Source organism: Fukomys damarensis, unplaced genomic scaffold, assembly GCF_012274545.1.
Source record: "Fukomys damarensis isolate Sample0158 unplaced genomic scaffold, DMR_v1.0_HiC HiC_scaffold_12, whole genome shotgun sequence".
Lineage (NCBI taxonomy): Eukaryota > Metazoa > Chordata > Mammalia > Rodentia > Bathyergidae > Fukomys > Fukomys damarensis.
Genome location: NW_022900924.1, coordinates 57,426,929 through 57,453,403, shown reverse-complemented (window position 1 = coordinate 57,453,403; position 26,475 = coordinate 57,426,929). Strand labels below are relative to the sequence as shown.

Sequence of the window (26,475 nt, the reverse complement as noted above, 5' to 3'; positions counted from 1 at the left end):
TGATGATTACTATTATGAGTCCCAGCCACAGAAAGTGGGGAGCCAGGGCCCTGGGTCTGGGTGGGGTGGTAGCTGAGATGGCACTGGGGGGCCAGAGGCCCAGGGACCCAGCTCGGGGGACTCGTCTGCTCTGCAGCTGGCTTGATGTCCCCAAGCGTTGGCAGATGTGCCCAAAGGCCCAGAGGCCCCTCTGTCTGCCAGGCCAAGGCTGGGTTTGGTCATCCAGGGGCTCTGGTGGCTTCTGGGAGGCTGCAGACACCAGGCCACCCTGCTAGTGCCCGTTGGCCCTCTGCTGCCGCAGGGCCTGCAGGAAGACACCCTTCACCTGGGCCAGGGTCTCGTGGTACACGTGGAAGTCCTCCTCCTTGCCCCGCAGGGCGCTGCCCAGCGCTGCCCGCAGCAGCTCATTCTCCTCCGTCTGCACGGCCAGCCTGACACAGGACATGGGGCTGAGTGCTTGGCTGCACCCACAACCCAGCCAGGTACCCGGGATCCCTGGAGGAGCCCCAAGGTGTGGACAAGAGGCCGCTGAGTGGGAAAGTGGGCTTAGCCTCCCAGAAGCACCTGCACCCGGACAGAACACCGCCCTGTCAGGAAGCTGGGGTGGGGGCACCTGGCAGTCAGCTCCTCCACCCGGGACTCCACCGGCACGTTGGACAGCTGGGCAGAGGATGGGGCCTTCTTCTCACTTGCCGTCAGGTTGTTCCTAGTGCTGGATGCAGGCAGACCTGTAGGATAGCAGCAGCACTGTGTAATGAGCCCACTGCCCGTGCCTATACCCTGTGTCCCCCTTGGTGAAACGCTCCTTGAACCTGCTCCAGGTGAGGATGAGGCTGCCTCCCCGGGACACCTGATTCCTCTCCTGTCCTGCCTGGCTTTGGCTTCTGCTACGGCCCTGATTCTGCTCTTGTCCTGCCTAGGTGGCTTCTCTGCTTAGTACTTCACACTTCTTGAGTGCAGAAAGAGAAGCCACAGGAGCTGTGGTCCAGCTGTGGGGACTTGGGGCTGGCGGGCCACTGCTTCTGCTGTCCCCATGTGGCCAGGGGCCTGGGGAGCTGCTCTGGAGCCTGTGGGGGGGGGTGCACATCTGTGGGCACAGTGGGTGGAGGTGCTTGGGACAGCGCTGGGCCCTCTCCTGCCATGGGCTGGGAGCTCAGGCACCGCCCTGTACCGAGGCAGGAGGAGCCACAGCCCATACCCGCAGAGGCCACAGCACCAGCCTCTCTGACCTGAGGTGTGCAGGGCCCAGGGCCCAGGGCTGAGCTGGTGCCAGGTTGGTGGCCAGGGCCGCCAGGGGTCTGGGGTTCCTGCTCCCTACTCACAGGATCGGCCTCTGGCCGCAGTCCGGCCAGGCCCCAGCTGCGCTTTCTCCAGCCGCTGCTCCAGCACCACCGAGCGCTGACGCACTGCCCGCAGCTCCCTCTCGGCCTCCAGGAGCCTGGTGCTGCTGTCCTCCACCCTGGGCACAGAGAGATGCTGCAGCCTCGGCAGGTCACCTGCCCCCCCCAGCCCTGAGACAACCCGGACTTCAAGGTCAGCCCGTGGTGGGGCATGAGCCTCATGGACTTCTCTCCAGCCCTGAAGTGCAGACCCGCGCCCAGTTCCTGCTCCCCGGGGCAGCTGCTCCCAGCACTTGAGCTGGCTCTCTGGACATTTGTGGCCACATTTCTACTGTTTAGGTTTAGATACTCCTGTGGTGCAGAGTGGGAATGTAGTCCTCTCTTCCCTCACCACCCAGAAACCCTTCCACACTGTGGCTGAACTGGCAGCAAGCAGAGGATTGGTTTTCTATTTCTGTTGTGACAAATTAGCACAAAATTCGCAGTTTAAAACAACACACATTTGCTAGGCACTGTGATGCACGCCTGAAATCTCAGCTCCTCGGGAGGCAGATGTAGGAGGATTACAAGTCCCAGACCAGCCAGCAATTCAGAGAGATTCTATCTGAATAAATAAAAATAAGGATAAAAAGGGCCAGGCTGTAGCTCCTGGGTAGAGCAGTTGTCTCACATGTGCAAAGCCCTGAGTTCGATCCCCAGCCCTGCAAAGTATAAACAAGACACACGTGTGCAGCCTCGCTGGTCTGAGTAGGAGCCAGCAGGCTCAGCTGTCTCCCTGCTCCCCAGGCATCAGGCACATCCAAGGTCTCACTGCCCCGGCTCCTGTCTGGAGGGGCCGGGAGATCCGCTCCACGCCCATCTGGGCACTGGCAGAGTCCAGCTCAGGCCGCTGGAGGCCACTGCTCCTGCTTGCTCCAGCTGCTTCCCCAGAGTCCGCTGCCCCAACTCTGAAGCTGGGCTGCTGCAGCACCGCTGGAGGAGCCTAGATGGAAAACTGCTCTCCCTCGGGGCTCAGGCGGTCGGACGGGCCGCCCGATAGTCCAGGACAGTCCTCCAGCTTTAGGACCCTCTTGATGGTTCTACCCGAAGAGCCTTTCACTGTGTGACATAAGGGAGCAGAGGCCTGGGCACTGAGGTCCCATAGCCTCGGGGCGCCCACGGGGACGGATTATCCAGCCCAGCTGCGTGTTTGCTTCTGCTGGAGTTGGACAACCTTACACTCAGGTCTTGTTTTCTGACAGCCTCGACGACCTGTTCCTGTGGCTCTCTCACACCACGGACTTGGCCTCCTCACAGCGCGGGGCCAAGGTCCTCCTTGGGGCTGGGTGTGGCCCTCAGTAGCCCTGCAGGCTCAGGCCAGGTCTCCCTGAGCTCTGGCTCAAGCAGTGGGTCCCGCAGGCACCCCGTGCCGCTGGGGCAACTTTGGAGGTTAGTGCTGGGGAGCGGTGAAGGGTCACGGGCCTGATGCAGTGGCCGTGACATAAAGCCCTGACTGGCACAGCACTCGGCCCAGCATGTGTACGCATGTTTCCAAGACTGCAAAAGCAAGAACCGAAGAGGCCCTACAGGGCCACCACAGGCACAGGACAAAGAGTGCAAAGGACGCTGACTCCGGAGTAGACATTGCTCTGCCTCCCAGGGCAGTGACAACCAGCCATGTCCACAAGTACCTTTTATGTTACAGAAATGAAATAAACGTGAAATTCAGTCTCCTTGCCATACCAGGCACCGCCAAGGGTTCAGAAGCCCAGGCGGCTGGCTGCGGCTGCACGGCCCATAGCAGGCCGGGTGGGGGAGCGCATGCAGCCTTGTTCACTGCCAGGCCACAGGATGCTGCGAACCAAACACCGTTCTTGTAAAAGGATTCCTGAGGAGCATGAGTCCAAGCCCACACCCTGCGTCAGTAATGCGCAGGCGCAGCCCCTGATCTCAGCGAAGGGGCCAGGCCTGGATGGGCGGCCGCGCCAATCAGCGGTCTGCTTCCATGTTGGCAGGAGCTCAGGTGCCAATCAGCGGCCTGCGTCCATGCTGGCAGGAGTTTAGGAAGGGACAAGCCCAACCCCGGGGCCCGTGGGAGCTGTGGCCCGGGCCAGGTCGGGCTCCCCGAGCGAAGTCCTGGAGAGACGTGGAGCCCTTTTGTCTTGTGTACGATGCTCCAGCTCCAAGTACACTCTGCCGTCACCTTGAACGACCTTTCAAGAGCCTCGTGTGCCGGACGCTGCCTCGGGGGGCCCAACCCTGGAAAGGCTGTGCCTACTTCCTTGTCCGTCACCCTTCACCTCCTCCCTCATCCGTTCATTCATTCAGGAACCGCGTGCTGACTGCTCCAAGCCCAGGCCGGGCCAGAGGGGCCATGGGGACACCCTGTGACCCTCCCAGTAGACGCTGAGGAGGCAATGACAGAACCATTGAATACTTGTGTGCGACCATAAAAAGATCGTCTGTGATATCTTACTGAGTAAAACAAGTAGATTGTGCATAATGGATGGTCACATTTAGACATTCAAAACAAATTAAAAATTTAGAAACAAATACAAGGCTGAGTAATTCCCTGGTGGGGCTGGGCATGGACGAAGGCCGCTCCAGAGGCCCGTGGTCAGGCCTGCGTGCTGCGCGACTTCACACCCAGTGCGCACGGGGGAAGGAAGGCCAGCGCGTGCTGCGCAGGACGTAAAGCACATCGACGGTTCCCGCAAAATCTGGGAGCAACCAAACTCTGTTTCTCCTCTGAAGTGTGCCTTCCTCACTTGGATAGAGGTTTCCAGCCTTCAGCGCTGCTCAGCCCACAGGCCAGAGTCGCTGAGCTCCTGGGGTTACTCAGATCCTTCAGGGCCACCCTGCCATGCTAGGAGGATTGAGATGCTAGGCGTCTGGGAGGTGCAGGGAGGCAGTGTCTTGTGGGGCGTGGGGTGTTAGGGAAAGCCTGGCATTGCACAGAAAACCCAGACCTGCAGTTTTCTAACCAAAGCCTGCCTGAGAAAAAAACGTGCTGAAGACAAGTTTGCAAAAATGCAGAAATAAACCGGGTGTGGTGGCACATGCCTGTAATCCCAGTTCTAGGGAGGCTGAGACAGGAGGATCACAGCAAGTTTGAGGCCAGCCTGGGCTACATAGTGAGTTCAAGGCCAGCCTGGACTACACGGCGAGACCCCGTCTCGAGCAGAAGAGCAAACGGCACCAGAGGGGACAGTCCAGCAGCTGACACCACTGTACCTAAGGGGATGGGGCACCAGGGCAGCCCCAGGAGGACTAGGGAAGCTCCAGACTTGTACAGAGGAAGGGAGGCGATCTCCTGTCTTTGGTGTGGGAGCTTCCGAGTGCTCCACCCCGGAGCTGGGCCCCAGGCCAGGAGCCCCTGAGGCCCAGTGAACAAGGAGCCCTGCAGGCAGGACTCGGGAGGCTGGAGCACAACTACAGTGGTGAAGACAGGCTCTGTGGTGGGAGCAGTGCAGCTGGAGACTTAGTGGGCTGAGACAGGTCTGAAGAGAGTGCTCAGAATTCACCCCTATGTCCTGGAGGGTTAAGTCATGGAGGCAAATAGCAAAGTGTAACTCACGGTGACCGGGAGTTCCAGGGGAAAGGGTGAACTGGGGAGAGGCAACATGTGGACAGGAGTCCCAGGCAATATACAGAGGGAAAGGAAACAAATTCCTGAGTGGGAAAACAGTGTGTGCACACGCATGTGGACATTGTGGGTGTGTGCACGTGTGTGTGCATGTGTGTGTGAGAGCGCACACATGCACCTGGACACAGTGCAGTGGAGAGGAGAAATATCAGAGACAGAGAACGTAGAAAAAACGTCTAGAGAGAAAGGCCACCTCTACAAAGGAGAAGCAAACTGACAGCAGATTTCTTTTTAGCAACGTGGGTGCTCAAAGATGAAATAATGGCCTCAAAAGGCTCAGAAAAAAGACCCATTTAGAATTCCATCCAAATTTCTCTTTTCATTCATTAAAGATAGTCAAAAACAAAGACAGCAGATTTACACTGCTGCCACTGACCCACAGGCACACACTGGCAAGAAGGAAATGAGCCCAGCATCACAGGCCACACCTGTAATCCCAATGCTATTGGGAGGCTGAGGCAGGAGGATTGCGGGTTGAGCCCAGTCTTGGCAACGGAGCTACTTAATGAGACATTGTTTCAGAAAGGGAGTGGGGGAGCTGGAGATGCAGCTCAGTTTGAACGTCCTGGGTTCCATCCCCAGTGCCAAAAACGGAGGAGGATGAGGAGAGGAAGATAAAGCCCTTGGCAAAAGGAAATTACACTGACTTTAACACCCAAGACTAACTTGGAGTGTTTACTTTCAGGTGGTTTGAAGAAAGAATAGGAGAGAAAAACATCAGAAAACAGTAACCGGAGCCAGACAGTGGAGGAAGCAGAGAGAGACAGTGGAGAGACCCCAGACTAGACTTCTGGAGCAGGGCTTTCTGTTAAGTGTTCAGGGTAACCGGAAGAAAGAGAGAGAGGTATAACTTCCCAACTCCCATGGAGGAAAGGAAAATAAAACTTCACCAATCCAGCATCAGGGAGAAGAAAGGAGAAAAAGCAGCAGGGAAAAATTGTGGCAAATAGAAAAAACTAATTAAGGTGATCATATATGACAAAGTGAAGATGGCCTAAACACTACGGTTTAAACACAGAAATTCCCATTTTGAACTTAAAAACAAAGCCAACTGCATGCTTTTTTACAAAACACCCATATTTAGTGACTTCTGCCTGTAGCCTGCTGAGGCCAGCCCTCCTATGACGAACTTGAGAAAGGGGTCAAAGCTAAGAAATAACTTGCTTTCAGACAATGACCAACAGGACAGCGGGCACTGGCTGGCAAGTTCTCCTCCCATCACTAGGTGCCTCAGAACTGGGGCTGTGGGACAGAGGGGAGGAAGGGGGCAGTGGCACAGAGAGACTGAGGCCAGGCCCCACAGACAGCCAGGCTCTTGGGTGGAGGTCCTGAATTGAACTGGCTTGGGGGTCAGAGTGCAGAGCCTGTCCAGGCCCCCTTTCTTGTTGATGCCAGGGGGACAGTGAGATCCAGAGTAGGAAGGGCCCTGTGTCTCGGTGATGGGCCTAGGTAGTCTGGCAGAGCTCCTGACGGGGAGCAGAAGGGACTCTTGGCCTTTGCTGGCTGATGGGGTGGCCAAAGTGTGGCCCCGAGAGGGACCGCATCCTCAGACCCTGTCTGTCCAGGGTGTCACCCCAGACAGCGAGACCCTGTGAGGGGACCCAGGGGCTCACGGAGCATCTGGCCCAGTGAGACTGCACAGGTGACCCCAGCTGACACTGTGGAGCAGAGCAACCAGTAACCCAGAGGGCAGAGAGAAAGATGAACCAGTGTGTCTGAAGCCACTAAGCTGGGGATATTTACTACACAGCAGTGGATAGCTGAGTCATATCCTGGTTGCAGGAGTAATTTAGGAATAGGAGAGAAATCTGGAACTGCGTATGTGTCTCCATCTGATAGAACAGAGACCTGCCCTGTCCACCAAACTTCAACCACAGGAGGAAATTAATGTCTCTTTTCTCATGAACCTATGTCTGAAATTCATATAATCTCCATGAACAGAAAAAATGGAAATATCAGAGCTGACCACCTCATGTGAGTGGTCCTGGGAGCTGCCCCTGCCCAAAAAGCACAGCAGAAATGCAGGAAGCCACTGAGCACCAAGGTGCCTCCAAGCGCCATGTCTTCTGGGGCTCCCCTCCCCTTTGCACCTTGGGATTTCCAGCGCCTTCTGAAAATCTTCCCCCCACGCCACTTGGCCAGAACCGTCAGGGAGCCTGGCTGGCACTGGACGTGGTTGGGAGACAGATGCAGCAGTGCCGCTGTGGGTCACCTGGCACCCGCGGTCCTGCCAAGGGCCACTCAGGTACACACTGATTCGTTTGCATGAAGTCAGTCAACAGCCTCAGGAGGACATGGGGGCCTCTGGGCCAGGGTGTCCCAAGGGGTCTCTGTCCCCACAGCTGCCAGCCTGTGTCCTCTCCCACCAAGCAGCCCACAGCACCACTACGGCTCTAACTGCAGCTGCACTGACTGGTAGACCACAGCTCCAGTGCCCTCCAGAGACTCCAGGGGTGTGGGACAGGGCTGCACACAGGCTGCAGGGCCTATGGGTGGGCCTGAGGCTGGGCTGGGGCTGCCCTGGACGGACCAGGAGGGGCTCAGTGAGGGAGGCCCCAGATTACGGGCCCCAGAGCACAGCCCACATGTTACCTTTTCTGCAGCACGGTGACAAATTCGCTCAGCCGGTCCCGCTCCACCTCGGTGGCCTGCCACAGTGCCTTGATCTCGGTCACCTGAGCCCGCCAGCCTTTCTGCTCCATGGAGTCTGGGAAGCTGCAGCCAGGGTGGAGGGCAGAGGGCAGAGGTCACTGAGGCCAGGAGACCACACGCACGTCTGGAACAGTGGCAGGGACAGGAAGGACACCTGGGCTTGCAGGGCCAGTCAGAAAGTCCTGCTGCAGTCCCTGCTGCTGTGGTTCCATCAGTGCCCACATGATCCCCATGGGACCTGGAGCCACCTGCCTGCTCTGGATGCTGGCTCCCGGGCCCTGGTTGCCCGTAGCACCGATGTGGCTTCTGGGGCCTGACTGTCCTGCCAACGGCCAGTGGCCCTGATGTCTGTGCCAAGCCTGCCTTCCCCTCCTCACTCACTCCAAACCCATTTCACCTTCCTGAACCAGATACCCTTCCTTGCAGGTGGCCAGGGCTAGGACAGAAGGGGACCCCCGCCCTAGAGTCCCAGAGCCCACATGTGACCCCAGCTCCTCCGGCAATGTGGTGCACAGGGAGGGCTATGAGGCAGCAGGACACAGCTCTGGGGCTGCTCGTATGGGCCAAGGTCCCACTAAGCACCATGGTGGTGAGGGGCCCTGGGACCTCAGCCCCTCACTTTGGTCCCAGCACTGCTCCCTTGCACTCAGGGGGCTCTGGGTCAGTGGCCGTTGACAGTGGCTTGGTGCTGGCGGGAAATGCGGATCTGCATCCTGGACCTGGGAGCCTGGAGTGCTGCCCACGGGTGCCATGACTCCAGGGAGGGCAGAGGAGCAGAGGAGGGGCTGCCCCTCTGCTCTGTCCATCCAGCACCCACCAGTCATGCAGGGCGGGGCCCTCCCTCGCTGGAGGGACAGGGAGCTCAGCGGGCAGGGCCCTCAAGGGCTAGGCTCCCTCTGTCAGTGTCATGTGTCTGCCCCGTGGAAGTTCGGTCATAGCTGCATGGGCCTGGGCGGGATGTCCCCTCAGAGACGGCCACTCATGCCCTGGTGCCGCGACAAGGAGAAGCCAGGCTGGCCGTGGCACCAGCAGCAGGTCGCAAGTGTCCCAGGTGCCTCAGGACAGCAGCCCAGAGACTTTCCTGGAGCCACACAGGGAGTCGGGAGAGGGCCCCGCCAGACCAGGTGACCTGCCCAAGGGACCGGGGTCTGTTGCCACAGAAGCAGGGCTCCAGCAGGCTGAGGCAGGACAAAGCCATCCTTGTCTGTGAGCTGGCAGTCAGAACAAAGGCCCTGTTCAAGCCCCAGGCTGATTCTACCAACAAAGAGAGGCACAAGACCAAGGGTGTCGGTGACCCAGAATGGGAGCCATGGACAGGGCTCCCCCGGAGAATGGAGCCTGTGTCACAGGCACAGGCATGGTGCTGGGTCACGCCTGCCCTGTCAGCCACAGGGAGCCAGGCCGGGCGGGGCTCCAGCTCTCAGGCCACTGACTGTTGCCTGGGCTGTGAACTGGGGACCTGGGCCATCCTGGTCTCCATCTCCCCTCTTCAGGGGACTGGGCCCTGGCTGAACTGTGGGGTTCGTACCTGGGTGTGGTCCCGTGGGGGCTGGGCAGGGAAGGCCTTGTGAGCACCGACTCCACCAGCGTGTGGCCCAGGCTGCTCACGGCACTGTGCGGGGTCAGAGGGGCCGTCAGCAGCTGAGGGGCCCAACATGGGCTCCCAGCATCCCCGGCCTCTTCCTGGAATGAAACCACCCAGCAATGTTGGGGCCCAGTGGGGCTGCATGAGGAGCAGGGACAGACGGGCCTTGAGGACTCTCAAGGGCTGTCACAGTGAGGCCTGGGCCTCACGGCTGCCCTGCAGGTGTGGGGAAGGATCATCAGGGGCGCAGGCCACCCGGGACCCATCGGAGGCTTCCCCTCCCCAGCGCACGCTCACCGAGAGGACCCCAGTCGGCTGGTGTGGTCACCTGCGGAGCCTGGGGACTGGGCCACGTCCTGGTCGTCTGAGAGCCTGGGGTGAGTGGGGTTGACCTTGGGCCTGCAGGACCCCTCACCAGGGCCTTTGTCCCGGAGATACTGTGGGGACAGATGTGGGCTCCGTGTCGGGCTTTGGTACAGTGGCGGGGGGGCTTGGTTTTGGGGCCCTGGGGACATGAAAGAGGCTTCTCTTCAGAGGGAAGTGAGGCCTACGTGGGGAGGAGCTGCACGCATGATGATGGCATTGGCTGAAGCCTCTCTTCAGGAAGCCAGGGGCTGCTCCAGTTCCGGGCCAGGGGAGATGCCCAGCTGTGGACTTGGCCAGGTCAGGGCCTGATGCCCACTGGGAAGGGACCGTAGGGTTCCCTCGCCATCAAGGAGGGACGGCAGGTACAGGTGCGCAGCAGCCTGGCACGAGCCCCTCCCCAGCTGGTTGGAGGAAATGGCAGCTGATGCCTGTCCGCTGAGGACTGCAGAGGGACCTGTCCTTTCTGGTGCCAGAGCGAGGACAGCGCAGGAAGAGGAGGCTGGGATTCCCGGCACTCATGCCCTCACCTGCCCGCTGAGCTGCCTGACCTCCAGCTCCAGCTGCCGCACCTTGGCCTCCCGCTCGGCCACCACGGCCTGAAGCTGGGCCACCAGGCTGCTGTTCCGCTGGGCTTCACTGTGGGCCTCCTGGTCCTGGTGGCGCTGGGATGCACGTGCCTTCTCCTCCTGCAGGCTGAGGCTGCTCAGGGTCTCCTGCAGCTGCTTCAGCTGCTCCTGGGGGCCAGGCCAGACAGCGGGTCAGTCCTGGCTGCTCGGGTGACCCCTGTCTTCTCTCCGGGCCACAAGGACCCCATAGCACAGCACAGCTCACTGGGACTCAAACCAGGTGGGCAGGGCACAAGGGGAGCAGGAAGAGCTCGGGCAGCTCCTCAGTGGCAGGGCAGGCGTGGGGGTAAAAGCCAGGCCTGGACCCCTGGGAGGCAGTGCCCTAGCCCACCCACCTGATGCCCATGCCCTGGAAATGCTCCAAGGACACTCCCAGCTTCCTGCAGCAGGACAACAGCAAGAGCCATGGCAACCACTCGGAAGGGGAGGAGGAAGCAGAGGCCAGAGAGCCTTGGATGCAGGGCTGGCCTGGCAGCCGCTGAGGGATACAGAGGAAACCCAGCCTGTACCTGGTGGCAAAAGCTGGCTGCTGAGGCCCAGCGAGTGGCCGAGGCTGGGCTGGGGTTAGCCAGCACAGGGGGGACCGAGGCAGCCTCCGTTCTGGGGTTCTGGGGCCACACTGTGTCCCAAGTGCTGCAGTCCAGCCAGCTGCATCTCCCTGGGGCAGGTGGGGACCATATGGAATTCAGGTCCTAAACCTGGGGCGACTCAGGCTACAGGGCAGCCAGGTCTGGAGCTCCCGGATGGAGCTCGGCTGTGTTGTTGGGACTGAGTTATGTACCGGGCCTGTGTGCTGGGCTCTCAGCTGTGAAAGGGACCCTAACCTGTGACACTGGGAGCTGTCTTGGGGACACAATATCATCAAGGGCCTTGGGAAGGGACGGACACAAACACGTATGAAGCCAGGGTCCCTCCATGTCCTGCTGAAGCTGGACCTGGGCCCTTCCCATCTCCCCACTATCTTCCCTCCCGTGGGGTCCTCAGGCCGGGGTCTGTGCCTGCACAGCATGGCTGCTTCATCTGGGGTGGAGGCTGTGAGCCCCGGAGGGCCTCCTACCATGAGGGCGTCGATGAGCTCATCGTCGTGCCTGCCCTTCTCTGCCAGCGTCCCCATCTGGCCCCGGAGGGTCTTCACCTCATTGGACAGGACCTTGTTGCGGGAGCGTGCACCCTCGAACTTTCTCTTCAGCCCCTCCAGCTCTCCCTGGAGGGCGTCTCGCTCACCTGCGAGCTTCTGCACGGGGAAGCCAGGGCCAGCTCAGTCCTGGGCTCCCACCCAGCCAGCGGCCTAGGGTGGGCACAGGAACTTGGGCCAGCGCTGCATGAGACAAACTCAACAGCAGCGGCGGGGCCGAGTGGGACTGGGCCTGGAGCAGGGTCCCCGAGCCGGACCCGGAAGGACAGCAGGTGCTGGCCTCTGACTTCCCCAGAGCCTCCTAGCAGGACGTGCAGGTGACATCCCAAATGTACAAACACAGATGACAAGTGGGGACCGGGTGGAGGGAGTGCAGCAGAGAGCACAGGAACAGAGCGGGGCTCAGGCCTGTGGTTGCCACAGAGGCCAGGCAAGCCCGAAACGGGAGGAGACCCCATGGCACAGAGCCCTCGACTGCTGAGGGGGTCAGCCCTGAGGGGTGAATGGCAGACAGGCAAGAGGCTCTGCTCTGCCTGCTCGAGGGGTGGGCGGAGGGGGCCAGGCCTACAGGACACCGGTTCTGCCCTGTGACAGTGAATCTGAGCCCTGTCTCCCCTTCCCCTCCTCACCCCACACCCAACCAGTCCTCTGTCCCTCTCCTGGCGCGACTCCCTTCCAGTCAGCCACAGGGCATTCGGGGTCCACCCTGGGTCCTACTTTCATCCCCCAGCCCCTGCAGTCCTCACCCCGTCCTGAACAGATCATCACTGCCTCTTCCACCTCCCCTCCCTTGGCCACGCAGCCTTCCCAACTTGCACACTGACCACATGCCATCGCCTCAGAGGCCCTGGGATTCTCCACTGCCTTCGGGGGAAAGCCAGGGCTCAGGCCTGCAGACCTGCCTCATCCCAGCCTGTGCCCGCTGGTCCAGCGCGCGGTAAGGTACAGTGTGGTGACAGTCACTGCATCCCTGGCACAGGAGGCCTGGGGCTCACCACTTGGCTGGCCAGCACACCTCCTGCTGCTTCCCACTTTGCGCCAGCTGTTCTGGCTCCTACTCTCAGCCAGGCCTGACCTGGGCATGGGCACCATGGCTTGGCCAAGAGAGCTGGGTGCTTCCTGGGACAACAGGACCAGCTCAAGAGGGCTCGTGACCCCAGCCTTGCCAAAGACACTGATTTCTGGAGCTTGGTTGGACACGCCGTGAGGCTAGGGTGGACGATGGGTCCCATGGCACACAGTGTGGCCAACCCAGACCTGAGAAAGTCCCTAAGTCCCCTGTCCAGCCACACCCAGAGTGAGAGCATGGGGGACTGTTCATACTGATAGAGAACTTCTGCAAATAGCCTGGAACCTACAAAATGTTAAAGAAAATATAGAATAACCGCTGTCTTTTGCTTCTGTAATTTGTTTTGCATTGCTTGTTTACAAAACACTGGAGATTTCAGCAGTGAAGCTTAAAAGGCTCATAGCCCCGGTTTAAAATTAACAATTGCTGGATGTGCTTAGCTGCAACCTAGCCCTTGAGCCATAAAACTTTCTGTAAACCACATGGCTATAAAAGCGATGAGATGAAAGGAATGTTACCAGTCCTGCTTTCCTACCTCTGGCCCCCACTCCTGTGGGCTGGAACAGCTAGGGATAAACATCTTGAAAGAAACTGCTACATTTGGGTTAACATTGTACTGGCTTGTGACCATGTTTTGTGATGGGAAGAGTGGGAACCAGAGAGTTTTATCACCTAAAATGAGGTTATGATTGTAAAACTCCTATAAAAGGCAGATTTGTCACCCAGCCCAGGGTTGGTCATTTGGCACAGCTCACGGTGCAGACTGATCCTTTGCTAGCAAAAGTAAACATGTTTTATTTCACCCACTTCTTGCATCTCTGCGTATCATTTACCAGTTCCTTCCATAACAGTATCAGGCTAGAAGTTCTGTCTGTCGCTCAAACTCAGTGGAATCAAGTCTCACACTGTAGCCCCACCCTTTCATAAGCCTGGAGATGCCCACCCCAGCCCCATCTAGCCACAACCCATAACCTGCCTTCCCTCCCTTCCCAGGATGGTTCAGGCACAACATCCTGCAAACAGCCCATCAAGACCCTTCTAGGCAGCTCCAGCTGGGCCCACTCAAGGGGACTGCCTGCCCCATGCCCCCCACCCCCCAGGGCCTCCTGGGCCCTCCCGGCCCCAGGCTCCCCGGTGCCATCCTCACCTCCCAGCCTTCCTGCCTCTCCCTTTTCAGGCTGTGGATCCTCTGCAGGTTCCTCTCCTGTGGCGACAGCTTCCTGGGGTCTGGGTGGACAGACAGCTCGTCACTGGCTGTCCCCGCAGACCTGCTCCGGGACTGTCCCAACTGCTTCTCAAGCTCCCGGACCTGAGGGCAGTAAAACTCCTCGTTCCAGCCCGAGTGAGTGTCACAGACCCCACCATTAGGGGAGAGAGCAGACCCCACTGGGACTGAAGACTTGGAGCCTCTGCCCCAGGGCCGTGGGGGTTCTCTGTGTGGGGAGGGGCCTGTGCTGGCCCAGGGCACAGAGAGGCTCAGAAACCAGACTCATCAGGGCCAAGGATAGCCCCCGTCTCAAGGCCAAGAAGCAGACGTGTGGCCTGGGTTTCAGGACAGGGAAGGACTCTATGGGTGGACCGCCGAAGATGGGGCTCTGCAGAGGGTGGGCCACTGCAGGAGAAGCCCAGAGCCCCGCTGGCTGTGTGACTGCCTGGGTCACTTCACTTCCCTCAATCCCAGCTCCCTCTACCAGGAAATGAGCCTTGGGTAAACACTGTAAAATGTCATTATGAGGAGTCAGCATCCCAAACACGCCGGAAACATGAATCCATTGGTTCTGCTTGCAGTGACAAATCCTGGAATCTACTCCAGACTGCCAAGGGAAGGGCCTGGTGACTTCTGGGAGTGGGTTACTTTGAGAAACCCCAAGACAGTCCAGGTGAGGCGCTCCACACAGAGCCTGGCACACACAGGCCCGCGGAAAGTGGCAAGGGGGTGTCACCCTTTGTTGGGCTGGGCGCACTCCAACATGCTCAGGAAAAGAGAGCGAGGTGGGGCTAAGTTTTCATTGGGTAATAAAAACATCCAAAGTCTGCATGCATCTGGACAAGACTGGAAAGAGCCTAAGTCACAACAGTCACACAGATTTAGATGAACTAGGGAAAAAAGAAGTGTGGCTGCAGAACAGGAAATCACACCAGAGGCACTGGCATCTGTTAAGCACGAGGGCCTGGGGTTGTGAGTGCTAAATACGCGCTTGTGCATTAAATCTCACATTGGAGTCAGGCTGGTGAGGGAGGAGGGAAGAGCAGCCCTGCTGGGTTCCGTGTCTGAGTCTCACGGGGGCTGGGCTGAGCAGGTGGCAGTGGCCACTCACCTTGCTCTGCAGCACAAGGATCTGCTGGGCACGTCCCCTCCAGGTCCCAGGCGAGGACAGAAGCTGCTGCACACTCACGTCTTCCCCAACCTCGCTGGCCAGGACCTGCAGGCAGGCAGGGGCTCACCGCTGTGGCTGGGGCCAGCGGGGCTCCCCAAGGAGCCTCCACCCACACCCCTTCCTGGGCCTTAGAGGACAGCTGCCAAGCCAGGCCAGAAGGCCAGGTCTCCCTGAGGCAGGGAACCCGTAGGCCTCAGCACTTCCTGGGGTGCCCAGCTCCCTGCACACTCCCTGGCGAGTGGGCCTGCGCCACCCGGAACCCATCACTTGTCACCTCCTGAGAGCTCTCAGGGCCTCTGCGCCAGACCCTCGCCCTCAGCAGAGCTAGGATGAGCAGCAGGGCGAGGGCCAGACTCCCTCAGGGGCCCAGCTCTGGGGCTGGGATATGCAGGGCTCGGCCCCACATGAAGGCCTAGACATGGCACCAGCCTGCGTCCAGCCCCTCTGAAGCCCCCACAGAGCCCCGCCCGGCTGGCTGTCTCTGGTTTCCACAATACAGCATTGTTTTGGAGATCTTGGCCAGGCTGAGTGGTTCCACAGGGAAAGAAAAATTCCAGGGAATTCACTGTGTAAATAGAAATAAATAACGAACCCCTGGGCTTGGGCCTGGGCCCCAAGCCTGAGTTTCCTTTGAAGGGGCCCTGAATGCACATGGTACATACCGCCTGCCTGTGTGGGGTCACTACGGGGGCAGAGGACAGGAGGCGCATCCTGCCCAGCACTGGGCCTGCTAGGTGGGGGTGGGGTGGGATGGAGGACCCTCCTGGGGGGACAAAGCCGTCCTCCTCAGCCCAGTGAGGGGGTCGCCACACAGTGCTGATGTGGCCACCAGCTGGACGGGACCAAGGCATGATGGCTTCTGAGGCTGCATCTTCCTGGCCGCCCCAGCCCCACGAGTCCAGCCCAGCTCTGAAGGACCTTCTGGGCTGCTCGGAGCTCCTGTTTCACAGCCTGGACCTGGTCACGCAGGTTGCTCATCTTCAGGTTCGTGGCCGCCAGACGGTCCTGCAGGGCCTTTACCTCAGGGGTCTCCGGCTGCTGGAAGGGCAGGGAGACCGGTCGCTTGTTCCCTGGAGTCATGAGAGCCATAGCCCCACGTCCTTGGTGCCATGTTCCACCTTCATGAGCCCCTGGGGTCCCGGGAGGGAAGCCCCTGGCCTGAGCACATGCTGGTGAAGGCAAGGCCCTGGCTGGACCCTGGCAGCCTGACTACAGGCTGAGGCTTTGCCTTGCACAGAGTGCTGCCCACATGCTGGCCGGGCACTGCCCACACAGGTAGGGCAGCTGTGGGAGGCTGCAGACCTCTGCCAGTCTCACTGGAGGAGGCGCTGGTTCACTTGCACAAGGACCGCGGCCTCCCTGACCCGGTTCCCTCTCCTGGAATCCACCGGCACTGGGCCCACTGAGCAGGAATGGGACCCAGGTGCAGTCCCCAAACCCTCCCTCCCTGCGACCTGAAGAACTGGAGCAACCATGAAGTCGGCCTGCTGGACCTTTGTGTGTTTTTAATTTTTTTTTAAACAACATGTGATGTTTTGTTGACACGTTTGGCTCCATGTCTGTCCTTCTGAAACTTGCCGACCACCTGTCTTTGCCACACGTCCCAAGCCTCCGAGGCCAGCCCACCCGAGCTCCTCCTGAGTGAGCAAGCGGGTGTCACCAACAGAGGGGCAGTGCCTGTCCCTGGGCAGCAGGGTGCCGGTGACACCCTGGGGCAGAGGCCTGGTCTTTCTGCCCCGGCTGGCTTTCCCAGTGGAGGCAGCCACTGCTGCCGGGATCTTGGCTCCTCCCCACGGTGACACAGAGCCCAGGGGCCGGTGCTTCTGGGAGGCAGGTGGGGGCCGCTGTGGCTCTCACCCCTTCCTGTGAACGCCAGGGTGGGCAGTGGCCCAGGGAGACCACGTGTGGTGTTCCACGAACCCGAGGCTCTGGGCAGCCCTGCTGAAAACCAATGGCCAAAGAAACTGGCCCTGGACACTTGGTCCCCCGACTGCCTCCTCACAGAACCACATCCAACTAAGGAATAACCCATGTGAGCAAAGCTGGCAAGCTGGAAGCTTCTAGGAAATACGAGTAAACCCTGTAAAAAGTATTTGTGTGTCCTTTTGCCTGTGGGCTGCCCACTGCCCCTCACCCCACGGTGAGGTGCCCATCTCTGTCAGACTGGAGGCTTGGGGTTGGGGGGAGGCCTCCTCCCATGTGAGCTTTGCGCCCAGGCCCCTGAGGGCTCTGCCTGGGTGCTGTTGCGGCAGTGCCTCTGTGGTGGGCCCGGCCTGGAGGGACACAGAGGTTGGCCCTGGCTGGGTCATGCAGGCAAAGCCGCACTCCTCAGTGTAAGGGAAAGGCCGGCTCCAGAGGGAGGGCAGGAGGGTCTTCTGGTTGCCAGTGTGCTGCCTCTGCTGACAGGCCTCGCCTCTCAGGTAGCCTGATCCTGAGATGGGAGGGGTGGTCCAGGCCCCCGGCTCTCTCTGCCCCTCTGACCTGGTCTCCCAGGACTGCCAGACACTTGGACTCCACAGCCAGCTTGGGCTCAGACACTGCCCCTCTCCTACTCTGCGAGTCCCCTCCCTAGGTTGGTACAAGGGGCCCAGGGATGTGCACTGTAGACGCAGAGAGCCACCCACTGACGCTCCCTGGGGTAGGGCCTGGGCAGGGTCAGGCGGTGGGCTGGTTCTCCCACTGGAGGAGCCCTGCAGGAGGTGCCAGCAGGAGGCCTGTGGCTGCTCTAAGGTCCCTGAGGCCTTGGCCCCTCCTTGGGAACCGACCCTCCTGGCCTCTGCAAGGGCCCCCAGCCTTGGGCCACAGACTAGGCACTGTTCCTGGTAGCTGCACTACGCATGCCAGCTCAGCACAGAGCCAGGGGACCGAGGCAGAGGCAACTGCAGGTCCACAGGGGAGGACGAGGAAGAAGAGGCAGGGAGAGGGAGTAAGGGAAGGAGGGAGAGGACTGGGGACCCGGCCCACGGCGACCCCACAGGCAGACTCCATACCAGGGTGCCGTCTCCCATCCGGGACCTCGGTGGCTTGGCTCCTGTGTCTGTGGCCCCCTTGGCTGGCAGCCTGGCCAGGGCCGTCTGCAGCTGAAAAAGCAAACCTTGTCCTTAATATTTCACTCTGCTGGGTGCTGCACGGCCCAGCAAAGTGCCTTGGCGTGTTGGGTGTGGGGTTCCCAACCTGCGGTGCAGCTGTGCTTTCTCCTTACAGACTCCTGCCCCTCCCCTCACACCAGCAGAGCAGCCAGGACCTACCAGCAGCCTGGCGGATACTGCTGAGCCCTGGCCCAGCGTGGGAGAATTGTGGACTTGGACCCGGGACACAGGGCGTCTGGGACTCTGAGCCTGTAGCACCCTCCTGACACTTCGCACAGAGGCCTGGCCCTGTCTGACTGGTGGGCGGGACCCCTCCCACGCCACTCTGCACTGTGCTGGCTGCTTTCAGGCCTCATCCCTGCTTGAGGCTTTGGTTCCAGCTAGGCCCTCAGAGTCTGGATACACTGTGTGCCCTGACCGGTAACCCCAGGCAGCTCCCCTGCTGGTCCTGGCCACCACCCCGTCCAGGTGCTGCTCTCTCCTCCGCCTCGGGTGACAACCATACCACAAGCCCACGTACTCTGTCTCCAGGAGCCGCCATGGCTATGCCAACCTCCCCACCTCCTGAGGGCCTGGCTCAGAATTGGAGACAGATCTCAAAACACTGTGCCACAGAATAGATGCTCCCACGGCACCAAGGGCAGTGTGCTCACACTCACTGAGTACATGAGGGGTACATGAGGCCACCATGCCCAGTGCTGAGCCTTGAGCCCTCAGAGGCTGGCAGCACCTCCTGTGGTGCCCTCACCTCCAGCTCCAGCTGCTGCACGCAGCTGCTCAGCTGTTTCACCCTGGCTCGCGCAGCCTCTGACTCAGCCGCCAGCACTCGGTTCCTTTTGGACAGCTCCACGACTCTGGAGGCCACCAGGTCTCCTGCCGGGCCAGCTGTGCCTAAAACAGAAGGAATGGCAGGGTCAAGAAAAAGGAGTCCTGCATGCTACTCTCATGCCACATGGCAATAGTGCTGGGGCTTTTGGTGCAAGGAGCTGGAAGGAGATCAAGGGGCAGAGGCTCCGAGAGTCCTGCACACCCAGGAGCCTGGTGCTGAGGAGGACACAGATGAAGCCACTCAGGGAGACGGTGAAACCAGAAGGCAGAGGTTCAGCTCTGTGGGAGGTGGGCTTATGCTCCCATTCTTCCCCTGAGTCCTCTGATGAGGGGGTGTAGCCCCCAACCTCTGCCCGCTGGGCTCTGAGCTTGGCCAGCGGGAGGTGGGGGCCAGGGCAGGAAGGCGCTGGAGGAGCACTCACACCATCTGCACGCGAGCAGGTCTGGGCTGGCTTGTCAGTCCCCAGAAGAGGGACAGGGGACAAGCAGCCACCCCAGCCATGCCAGGCCAATCCCAGCCAACCCCACTGATCCCCGACGTCTGAGCCGAGTGAATGCTCATGGCCGGAAGCTGCTGGGATGAAGTGGCCGCTTCTTTGACGGAGTTCTGTGGCGGCACCTAAGTACTCCAGGCGCACACGTTCACTGAGCAAGTGTTTATTGAGTTTCTGCCAAGTGCTGGGCCCTCTCAGTGTCAGGGATTTGGTGGTGAGTAAAAGGGACTCCCAGAGTTTGCATTCTAGCAGGGAGACAGACAATGAGAACCAAACGGTCAGCATGCGTGGACCGTGGGGAGCACTGGGCTGTGAGGTGGGGCCCAGAGGTGGCCTGGCAGCTCTCGGAGGAGGGAGTTCGTCCACAGTCAGACCCACAGCTAGACACACAAGGGGTGGATATGGCTGGGGAGAAGTGGGCTGTCCTTGAGGAGCAGGCTCCGGGCTACGCTCCGAGGACGGGGACCTGGCTCTTGGAAAGGTGGCAGCGCTGGCAAGTTTCCCACATGCTTCTGACACTCCAGTCCCTGGAGCCTGGCACAGACACCATCCTGTCTTACGTTCCAGCGAGGCCGGGCCCACGTGCAGAGGGGACAGTGTGGAGAGCACGTGGCAGCACTCGGGAGATTCTGAGCCTCCGGGGGCTGCTGCCCTGGGAGGGCTGTGCCACAGGTGGGCAGTAGGGAGCAGCTGCCCTCAGACCTCCCGCATGCTGAGGAGGACAAGGACACACCAAGGGCGAGGGCTCAGAGCAGGCTGGGGCCCTCAAGGTCTGGGGTGGACAGGAGGACATGCTGGCTCCCAGGGACGGGGAGGGGACACCATCACACTAGTGACTGAAGCTCTGGCTCTGCTGGGGTGGAGGAAGCATGTGCCGCCCTATTGCTCCCAACAAGGAACCCAAGCCCCGGGACAGAATGCACGAAGAAGCAAGGTGAGGATTCTGGAAGCAAGTGAGTGTCGGGGTCAGACCTAGGATGTCCCTCAAGGTGTGTGTGTGGGAGGTGACTAATCGGGGCACCGCCCTCTCAGGTGGATGGATCTACCGATGGGTTCATGGAGAGTCACCATGGGGGCCTTTGGGGATCCAGCTCCCTCCTCTGTTCTCTCCCTACTTCCTGGTCACCATGAGGGGAGCAGCCCTCCACCGTGCCCTTCCGCCATGATGTTCCTGCCATGGAGCTGAATTCCCTGAACCAGGAGCCAGATCAAACCTTTCCTCCTTGCAATTGTGGGTATTTGGTATCGTGCCCCAGTGACTGGAAGCTAAGCCATACCAAGCACATTGGGGAGGAAACCAAACCCCGATGAACAAATGACCCAGGGGTGAGTTTCCCAGGTTGGGTTTTCCTCCTAGACTCGGAAGCAGTGCGAGTCCTGGACAGCCCTCAGCAGCAGGCAGGTGAGGCCCCCTTTTGTCCAGACAACAGGGAGCCCAGAGACCGCTGCTCTCTCCTCTCCTCCTGTCTCCCTGTCCAACCGCAGCCCAGCCAGGCCTAAAGCTGTGACCTCCTTGACAAATGGCAAAGCTGTGGGAAAGCACAGGGATTTTGTCTCTTTAAGCTCTTTAAAATGTGTATAATGGTTGCCAGCAAAACCTATCACGTCTTTAAGATTCTCAGTAAACCTGGTATAATGCACATAAAAGCTGTGATGCCTGTGGGGAGGGTGAAGGACTTCTACCGTGGCCAAGTTTCTGCCTTCCACTTGACATGCTGAGATACTAATTCTAACAGACTGTACAAGTTCAGCACCCTGAAATCACCAAAGCACACAGTGAAACTCCAGCCAACGGAAAACAGCCCATCAGCTGTCCATAGCCAACATTTGTGGCCTGGTTTAAAAAACTGAATGGGGTCAGTCGGACTTCACCTCTGAAATGTGATGTTGGCCAGCATGGTGCACACCTGTAATCCCAGCACTCTGGGGGGCTGAGGCAGGACGATCACAACTTTGAGGACAGCCTGGGAAACTTAGTGAATTAGTGAGATCCTGTCTCAAGATATGAATAATGAGTCAACAAACAGGTTGGAGATGTAGCTCAGTGTGAAGGTCCTGGGTTCAATCTCCAGTAACGTGTGCACACACACACACACACACACACACACACACACACACACTCAAAACGCCAAAACAAACACCTGACACCGACTAGATTTAAGTGGTCCTCAGGAGGACACAGCCAACTCCGCGCATTGGCAGAGTGCCAGTGCAGGGACAGCGGTGGGGAGCAGGTGCGGCCGTGCTGCCTCCTGGGTTGCCGCACCATGGCACTGGGTCCCCCACTCCCCCTGGATCCCTGCTTCTATGCAGCCTGGCCAACTGCAGCTGCCCTTGAACTCCGGGTGAGGGGGAGCACGGCTGATCCTCAAAGCAGGAAAGAGCAGAAGGGGCACAGGGCTGCCAGGGCCCAGGACACCAAGCTCCTTGCGCTCTTCCCCGTGGCTCTGACCCGGCCGTCCTCTGGGCTGGGCAGAGAGTCACGCTGGCAGACGTGGGCATGAGGGTGGTGACAGGTGCCTGCTGGTGGATCGGCCCTGGGAAATGCTCCGTGGTGGTGCAGGGGTGAAGCACAGTCAGGGCCAAGGTCAGATTCATAACCACGGAGTCCAGGGCAGCCCAGGCCCTCACCAGCAGCCCCTGGAGGGCAGGCAGGAGCCTCAGGGCAAGCACCTGACCCCACCCAGCCCGTGATGTCTGGGACACAGCATCTGAGCCAAGGAGAGACGGACCCTTCCTCCCGTGAGCGCAGCAGGGAGCCGGGTTCCCAGCCAGCTGGGTTGCCTGTCCCTGCTCACTCTGTCCCAAGTTTCCTGCTCTTGTCCTCCACCTCCCCTCACCTCTGGATGCAGCTAGACACATGTGACCCCAGCAGACCCTTGGCACTGCCTCTCGGCGCCCACCCTCTGGGGCCGGCGTGGCAGTCGGATGACCCCTGGACTACCTGTGAAGGCCAGTCTGTCCTCTTCAATTTTCTTCTTGAGGTGTTTGATTTCAAAGTCCCTCTCCTTCAGCAGCTTGTACAAGCGCCCATTCTCGTCCACGGTCTCCCTGAGCTCGTCCCGCAGCTGCTGGACCTCGTCTTCGAGCACTCTGCAAAGCAAAGGCAGCATGAGCGCCTAGCACTGGGGAGCAGGACTGGGCTACCCAGAAAGGAACAGGGTTAGGGAGAGGTCAGCAGATTCAACACACTGCTCCCGGGATTGAGTGGTCACGCGTGTGTGCACCACATAAGCAGGAGAAAAGAAGGTCCGAACAGCATGGCTTATGAGCTGGCTTCCAGGTCTACTGCACAACCCGTGTCGGGGAAGTATGCTCACACTCCCACGGGATACGCATGACCACGAATGGGCAGCTACAAAGCTAGTCTCGGCACATTCTCAAATAAAGATGGCAGTTGACAAAATAGCAAAAAATGAACGGGGCGCAGTGGCACACGCCTGTATTACCAGCATTCAGGAGGCTGAGGCAGGAGGGTGGGGGTTGAGGCCAGCCTGGGGTACACAATGAGTTCAAGACCAGCCTGGACTGTGTAAGGAGACCCTGTCTCAAAATATACAAACAAAAATAAATTAAAAAGTAAAAGAAAATTAAAAACCAAACCCAAAGGTCATCATAGATTTGGACCTTGAAAAGCAAGGTACCAAATTATCTGTTGGTAAAGAAGAAGTCAGAATGAACACGAGCAAGCACTTAGAGGCTGGGCCGCAGAAGCACGGTCAGACTCGAGGGGTTCACAGCCTTCGTCACAGCCGCACTTCCCAAGTTCCGACGGAGCTGCTGCAGTCCTCCATGCCCACGTGGGCACACGCACGTGCACACACACGGGCAGACCAAATGGCGATTTCTGTGAGCTTCAAACTGAGGCTCAGCCTCCAGGGTTGGGGTACACTTTGCCGAACACTGGGAGAGGGTGTGTCACCGCCGTCTTCACGGAGCCAGGAAACCCCGAACGATGGGCACTGGCTGCTGTGTCAGGCGCAGTGCACAAGGAGCTGCCGGAGGCAGGGAATTTTTGGGCAGCGGCTGCTGCTGCTGTTACTAAACAGGGGCTCAGGTCTCCGCCAACCCAGTTCCTTGGTTTGGGGATAGGTCATTTGGAAACAGGTCTGGGGTTGACTGAGAGCTGAAACTCAGGAGCTGTATCATTTAAAACATTTTTTCAATTATTAGAAATATTTCTTCCAATTGGCATTTTAAAGTAGGTCAGTTTGAAAACAGAAACTATAAAAAAGCAGAATTTGAAGGTGATTTAAAAAAAATTGAATTTGAAGATGGAAGAAATATTCCAGATGAAAAGCAGAAGTAAGGAGTTGGCTCAACAGCGTGGAGCCCGTCTGGTGCAGCAACGGGCAGAGGACTGAAGTCCCTGCTGCCTCTGAGCGGTGTGGGCCGGATGCCTCCGGAGACTGCCAGGGTCAGAGCACACCGAGCAGGCTCTCGATGCGTCCAACTATCCACCTTCCGTGGAGGGGAAAGGATCAGCAGGTGCATCTTTGGGAAGGGGCGTTTTGTGTCTCCAGGACAGGAGAGGAAGCCGGGTGAGAAGCCAGCCAGGGATTTGGAACAACGAGCACCTGGAACCAGCAGCAGCCAACCAACTCCTCAGAGACACAGAATTCTCATGAAAGAGAGATGGGGGAAAAAATCTGTTGATAAAATAGGTGTGGCAGTGCACTCCTTAATCCCAGCACTGTGGGAGGCTGAGGCAGGAGGCTCACAAGTTCGAACTCAGCCTGGGCAATTTAGCACCTTAGCCAGATGCTGTGTCAAAATATAAATGAATGAATGAATGGGGACACAGCTCAGTGCGAAGGCCCTGGGTTCAACCCCCAGTACTGCAGTCAATCAACCAATCACTCAGTCACATAGAGTAAAACCAGGTGATAAACTATACCCGGAGGAGGTTTTCAATGTTCAGGTTCACTTTAGATGATTTTCTGGTGTGTTTCATATTAAATTTTTGCCTCAGAGCATGGCTCTAGCAGATCCAGGAGTTTTGAAGAACCAACCCCGTGTGGAAGCCACTTTCATGGAGGAGCCCACATCTTACTCTGCGCCGCCCTGCCCTGCCTCCGCCTGCCTGAGGCCCCGTGGGAGGTCAGGCCTCCGTTACCTCTGCTGGAAGACACTCTTCAAGTCCTGCTCCCCTGAGAGAAGGAGGCCGAGGCCGTCAGAGACCCCCGAGGGCCCTTCCTGGCCACCAGCGTGGCTCTGGAGCTGCAGGCTCTTTTCCCTCTTCGCCTCCATCTGCTTCTGTAGCCTGCGGTGCTGCAGCTCCTGCATCGCCTTGAACTGCAGCCGCACGGTGTCCTGTGAGGCTTCCTCTGCGTCCATCTCGATCCTCCTGGGGTCTGGAAGGGGCTGAAGCACACAGCGGTGACTCTGCACACCTCCACCCACTGCAGTGCCCTTCCAGCAGTCAGAGTCGAGCCTCCACCCGCCCCAGGACGGGCCACACCTGCACGAGGGATCAGCACCTTCCCCACCACTCAGACACAGAGTCGGGCCTGAAGTCACTGCTGTCTATTCTGGGGAACATCAGGGTCCCTGCGAGCCCCTAAAATAGAACAGTGCCTGCACCCATCCCAGACCAGCTAAATCCCAGTTTCTAGGAATGAAGCTCAGGCATCCTTACTTCTGTTTTGTGTGCGGCTGGAGTGGGTGGGGATACCAGGGACTGAACCCAGGGCCTTTCCAGTGAGCTACATTCCTAGCCTTATTTTATTTTTTTATTTGGAGACAGGATCTTGCCAAGTCTCTAAGTCACCCAGGCTGAGCTCAAACTTGTAATCCTCCTGCCTCAGTCTCCCATAGTGCTGGGATTATAGATCTGCACCACCATGTCCCAAAAGGCATCAACACTTGTTTTGCTGAAAATTGAGGTGTAAACTGGAGACAGTGGTGAATGTCTTCGATCCCAGCACTTGGGAGGCTGAGGCAGGAGGATCACCACAAGCTTGCAGCCAGCCTAATCTACATAGTGAGACCCCTCACCAAAAAGCTGAGGTGCAATTTACAGAAATGCGAACTCCTGAGTGTACAGCTCAATGCATCAATCAGATACACCCTTCTGTGGTGACCCACAGCTGGGCTTAGAAAATGATACCCACAGAGTGTGTTATTTTGACCTGCTGAGCTGGAGAAATTTAGAATCCAGGTCTTGACCCAGTCCATGCCCTGGACCTCTTTCTCCCCAAGAGGGAGAGGAAAGAGCTTTCACCGACACAGGAGACTCAGGTTCAGACCCATCCACCTGCAGGGGCCACACAACTGCCCTCCGCTCCACTCTCCCTGAGATCTCTATTTCACTGGGGACTGTTTCACGATGTTGTCTGAATCAGGCTCATTGTGATTCCAAAGAGAACAGCCTACAAGGTGAATTCTGCTTCCCTAGAACATCTTCCCTAGGACCACCCCGAACCGGGGTGATGTCTGGGCCTCCCTGTGATGTCCCCGTGTCTGTGCGAGGTGAGTGACTTAAGGTCTAAACCACCTAGTCCCTCCTGTGGTCGTCATCCATCTGCTGTGGGATCGTGAGTCCCACCCCTGCCTCTGAAGGTGAATTCTGCTTTCTTTTCAATCAGTTTACTGATTTATAATTTGTACACAATAAAATTTGCCATTTTTTTGTGTACAAATGAGTTTTGACAAGTATATATGCCTGTGTGAACCACTACCACCACCCTGAAAGAACATTCCCATAAATGTGGGGATTTTATGTTTAAATTTAAGAAGTAGCATGTTAGGGTTTATTTCTACACGTCCACTCTCAAAGCCTCAAGTGTTCGTAGACGGGGCTTCTGGGAGGTGACTGGACCACAGGGTCATGATACTCGTGAGTGTGGACTGGTCCACTGATGAGCTTAAATCTGAATGTGATGCTGAGTGGCGGGTCCTGGGAGTGTGGCCCAGAAGGGACTCTCTCCCTCCTCCACCCTTGATTCCTCCTGCTTCCTGTCTGCCCTCCATGGACTGTTTCTCCTCTCAGATGCCCCTCTGCCATGCTGCCCTGCCTTGGAACCAGCCAACTATAGACTGAACCTCTATATACTGTGAGCTAAATAAACCTCTCCTCCTTTAACTTGTGGCTGTTGGGTGTTGTGTCCCAGAAAAGAGGAAGTAGCTAACACACTGTGAACCTGCCTTCCAGAGAGGCTGCGTCTTCTTGGGTCCCCATATTAGCTACTCATATCCATGTCAGCACTTATGTGGCCAGCCTGGATTTTTTCTTTCTAATTGGTAAGCAATGGGGTCTCGATAAGCTTTTTTTTTTTTTTTTTTTTTT

General features: G+C 58.5%; 1 protein-coding gene across 10 annotated transcripts in view; it reads right to left on the bottom strand.

Annotated features, from left to right (window-relative positions):
- Positions 1-7: 7 nt before the first annotated feature.
- The window catches only part of Ccdc13 (coiled-coil domain containing 13), a 36,661-nt gene continuing 10,193 nt past the window's right edge, over positions 8-26,475 (bottom strand). For 5 of the 10 annotated variants that reach the window (XM_010624486.3, XM_033762641.1, XM_010624488.3 and 2 more), the window contains 15 exons: positions 24,304-24,551; positions 22,132-22,280; positions 18,614-18,756; positions 17,767-17,856; positions 15,695-15,814; positions 14,717-14,821; positions 13,546-13,707; positions 11,252-11,428; positions 10,096-10,302; positions 9,500-9,639; positions 9,146-9,229; positions 7,558-7,680; positions 1,323-1,459; positions 614-728; positions 9-431 (listed from right to left, as the gene is read on the bottom strand). In XM_010624486.3, the coding sequence (XP_010622788.1) occupies positions 272-431; positions 614-728; positions 1,323-1,459; positions 7,558-7,680; positions 9,146-9,229; positions 9,500-9,639; positions 10,096-10,302; positions 11,252-11,428; positions 13,546-13,707; positions 14,717-14,821; positions 15,695-15,814; positions 17,767-17,856; positions 18,614-18,756; positions 22,132-22,280; positions 24,304-24,524 (2,133 nt within the window). In that variant the 5' untranslated portion in view covers positions 24,525-24,551 and the 3' untranslated portion in view covers positions 9-271. Of the gene's footprint in view, positions 432-564; positions 729-1,322; positions 3,726-7,557; positions 7,681-9,145; positions 9,230-9,499; positions 9,640-10,095; positions 10,303-11,251; positions 11,429-13,545; positions 13,708-14,716; positions 14,822-15,694; positions 15,815-17,766; positions 17,857-18,613; positions 18,757-22,131; positions 22,281-24,303; positions 24,552-26,475 lie in introns of those variants that run through there. The other 5 variants (XM_010624478.2, XM_010624485.3, XM_010624481.2 and 2 more) reach the window with 5 other exon arrangements.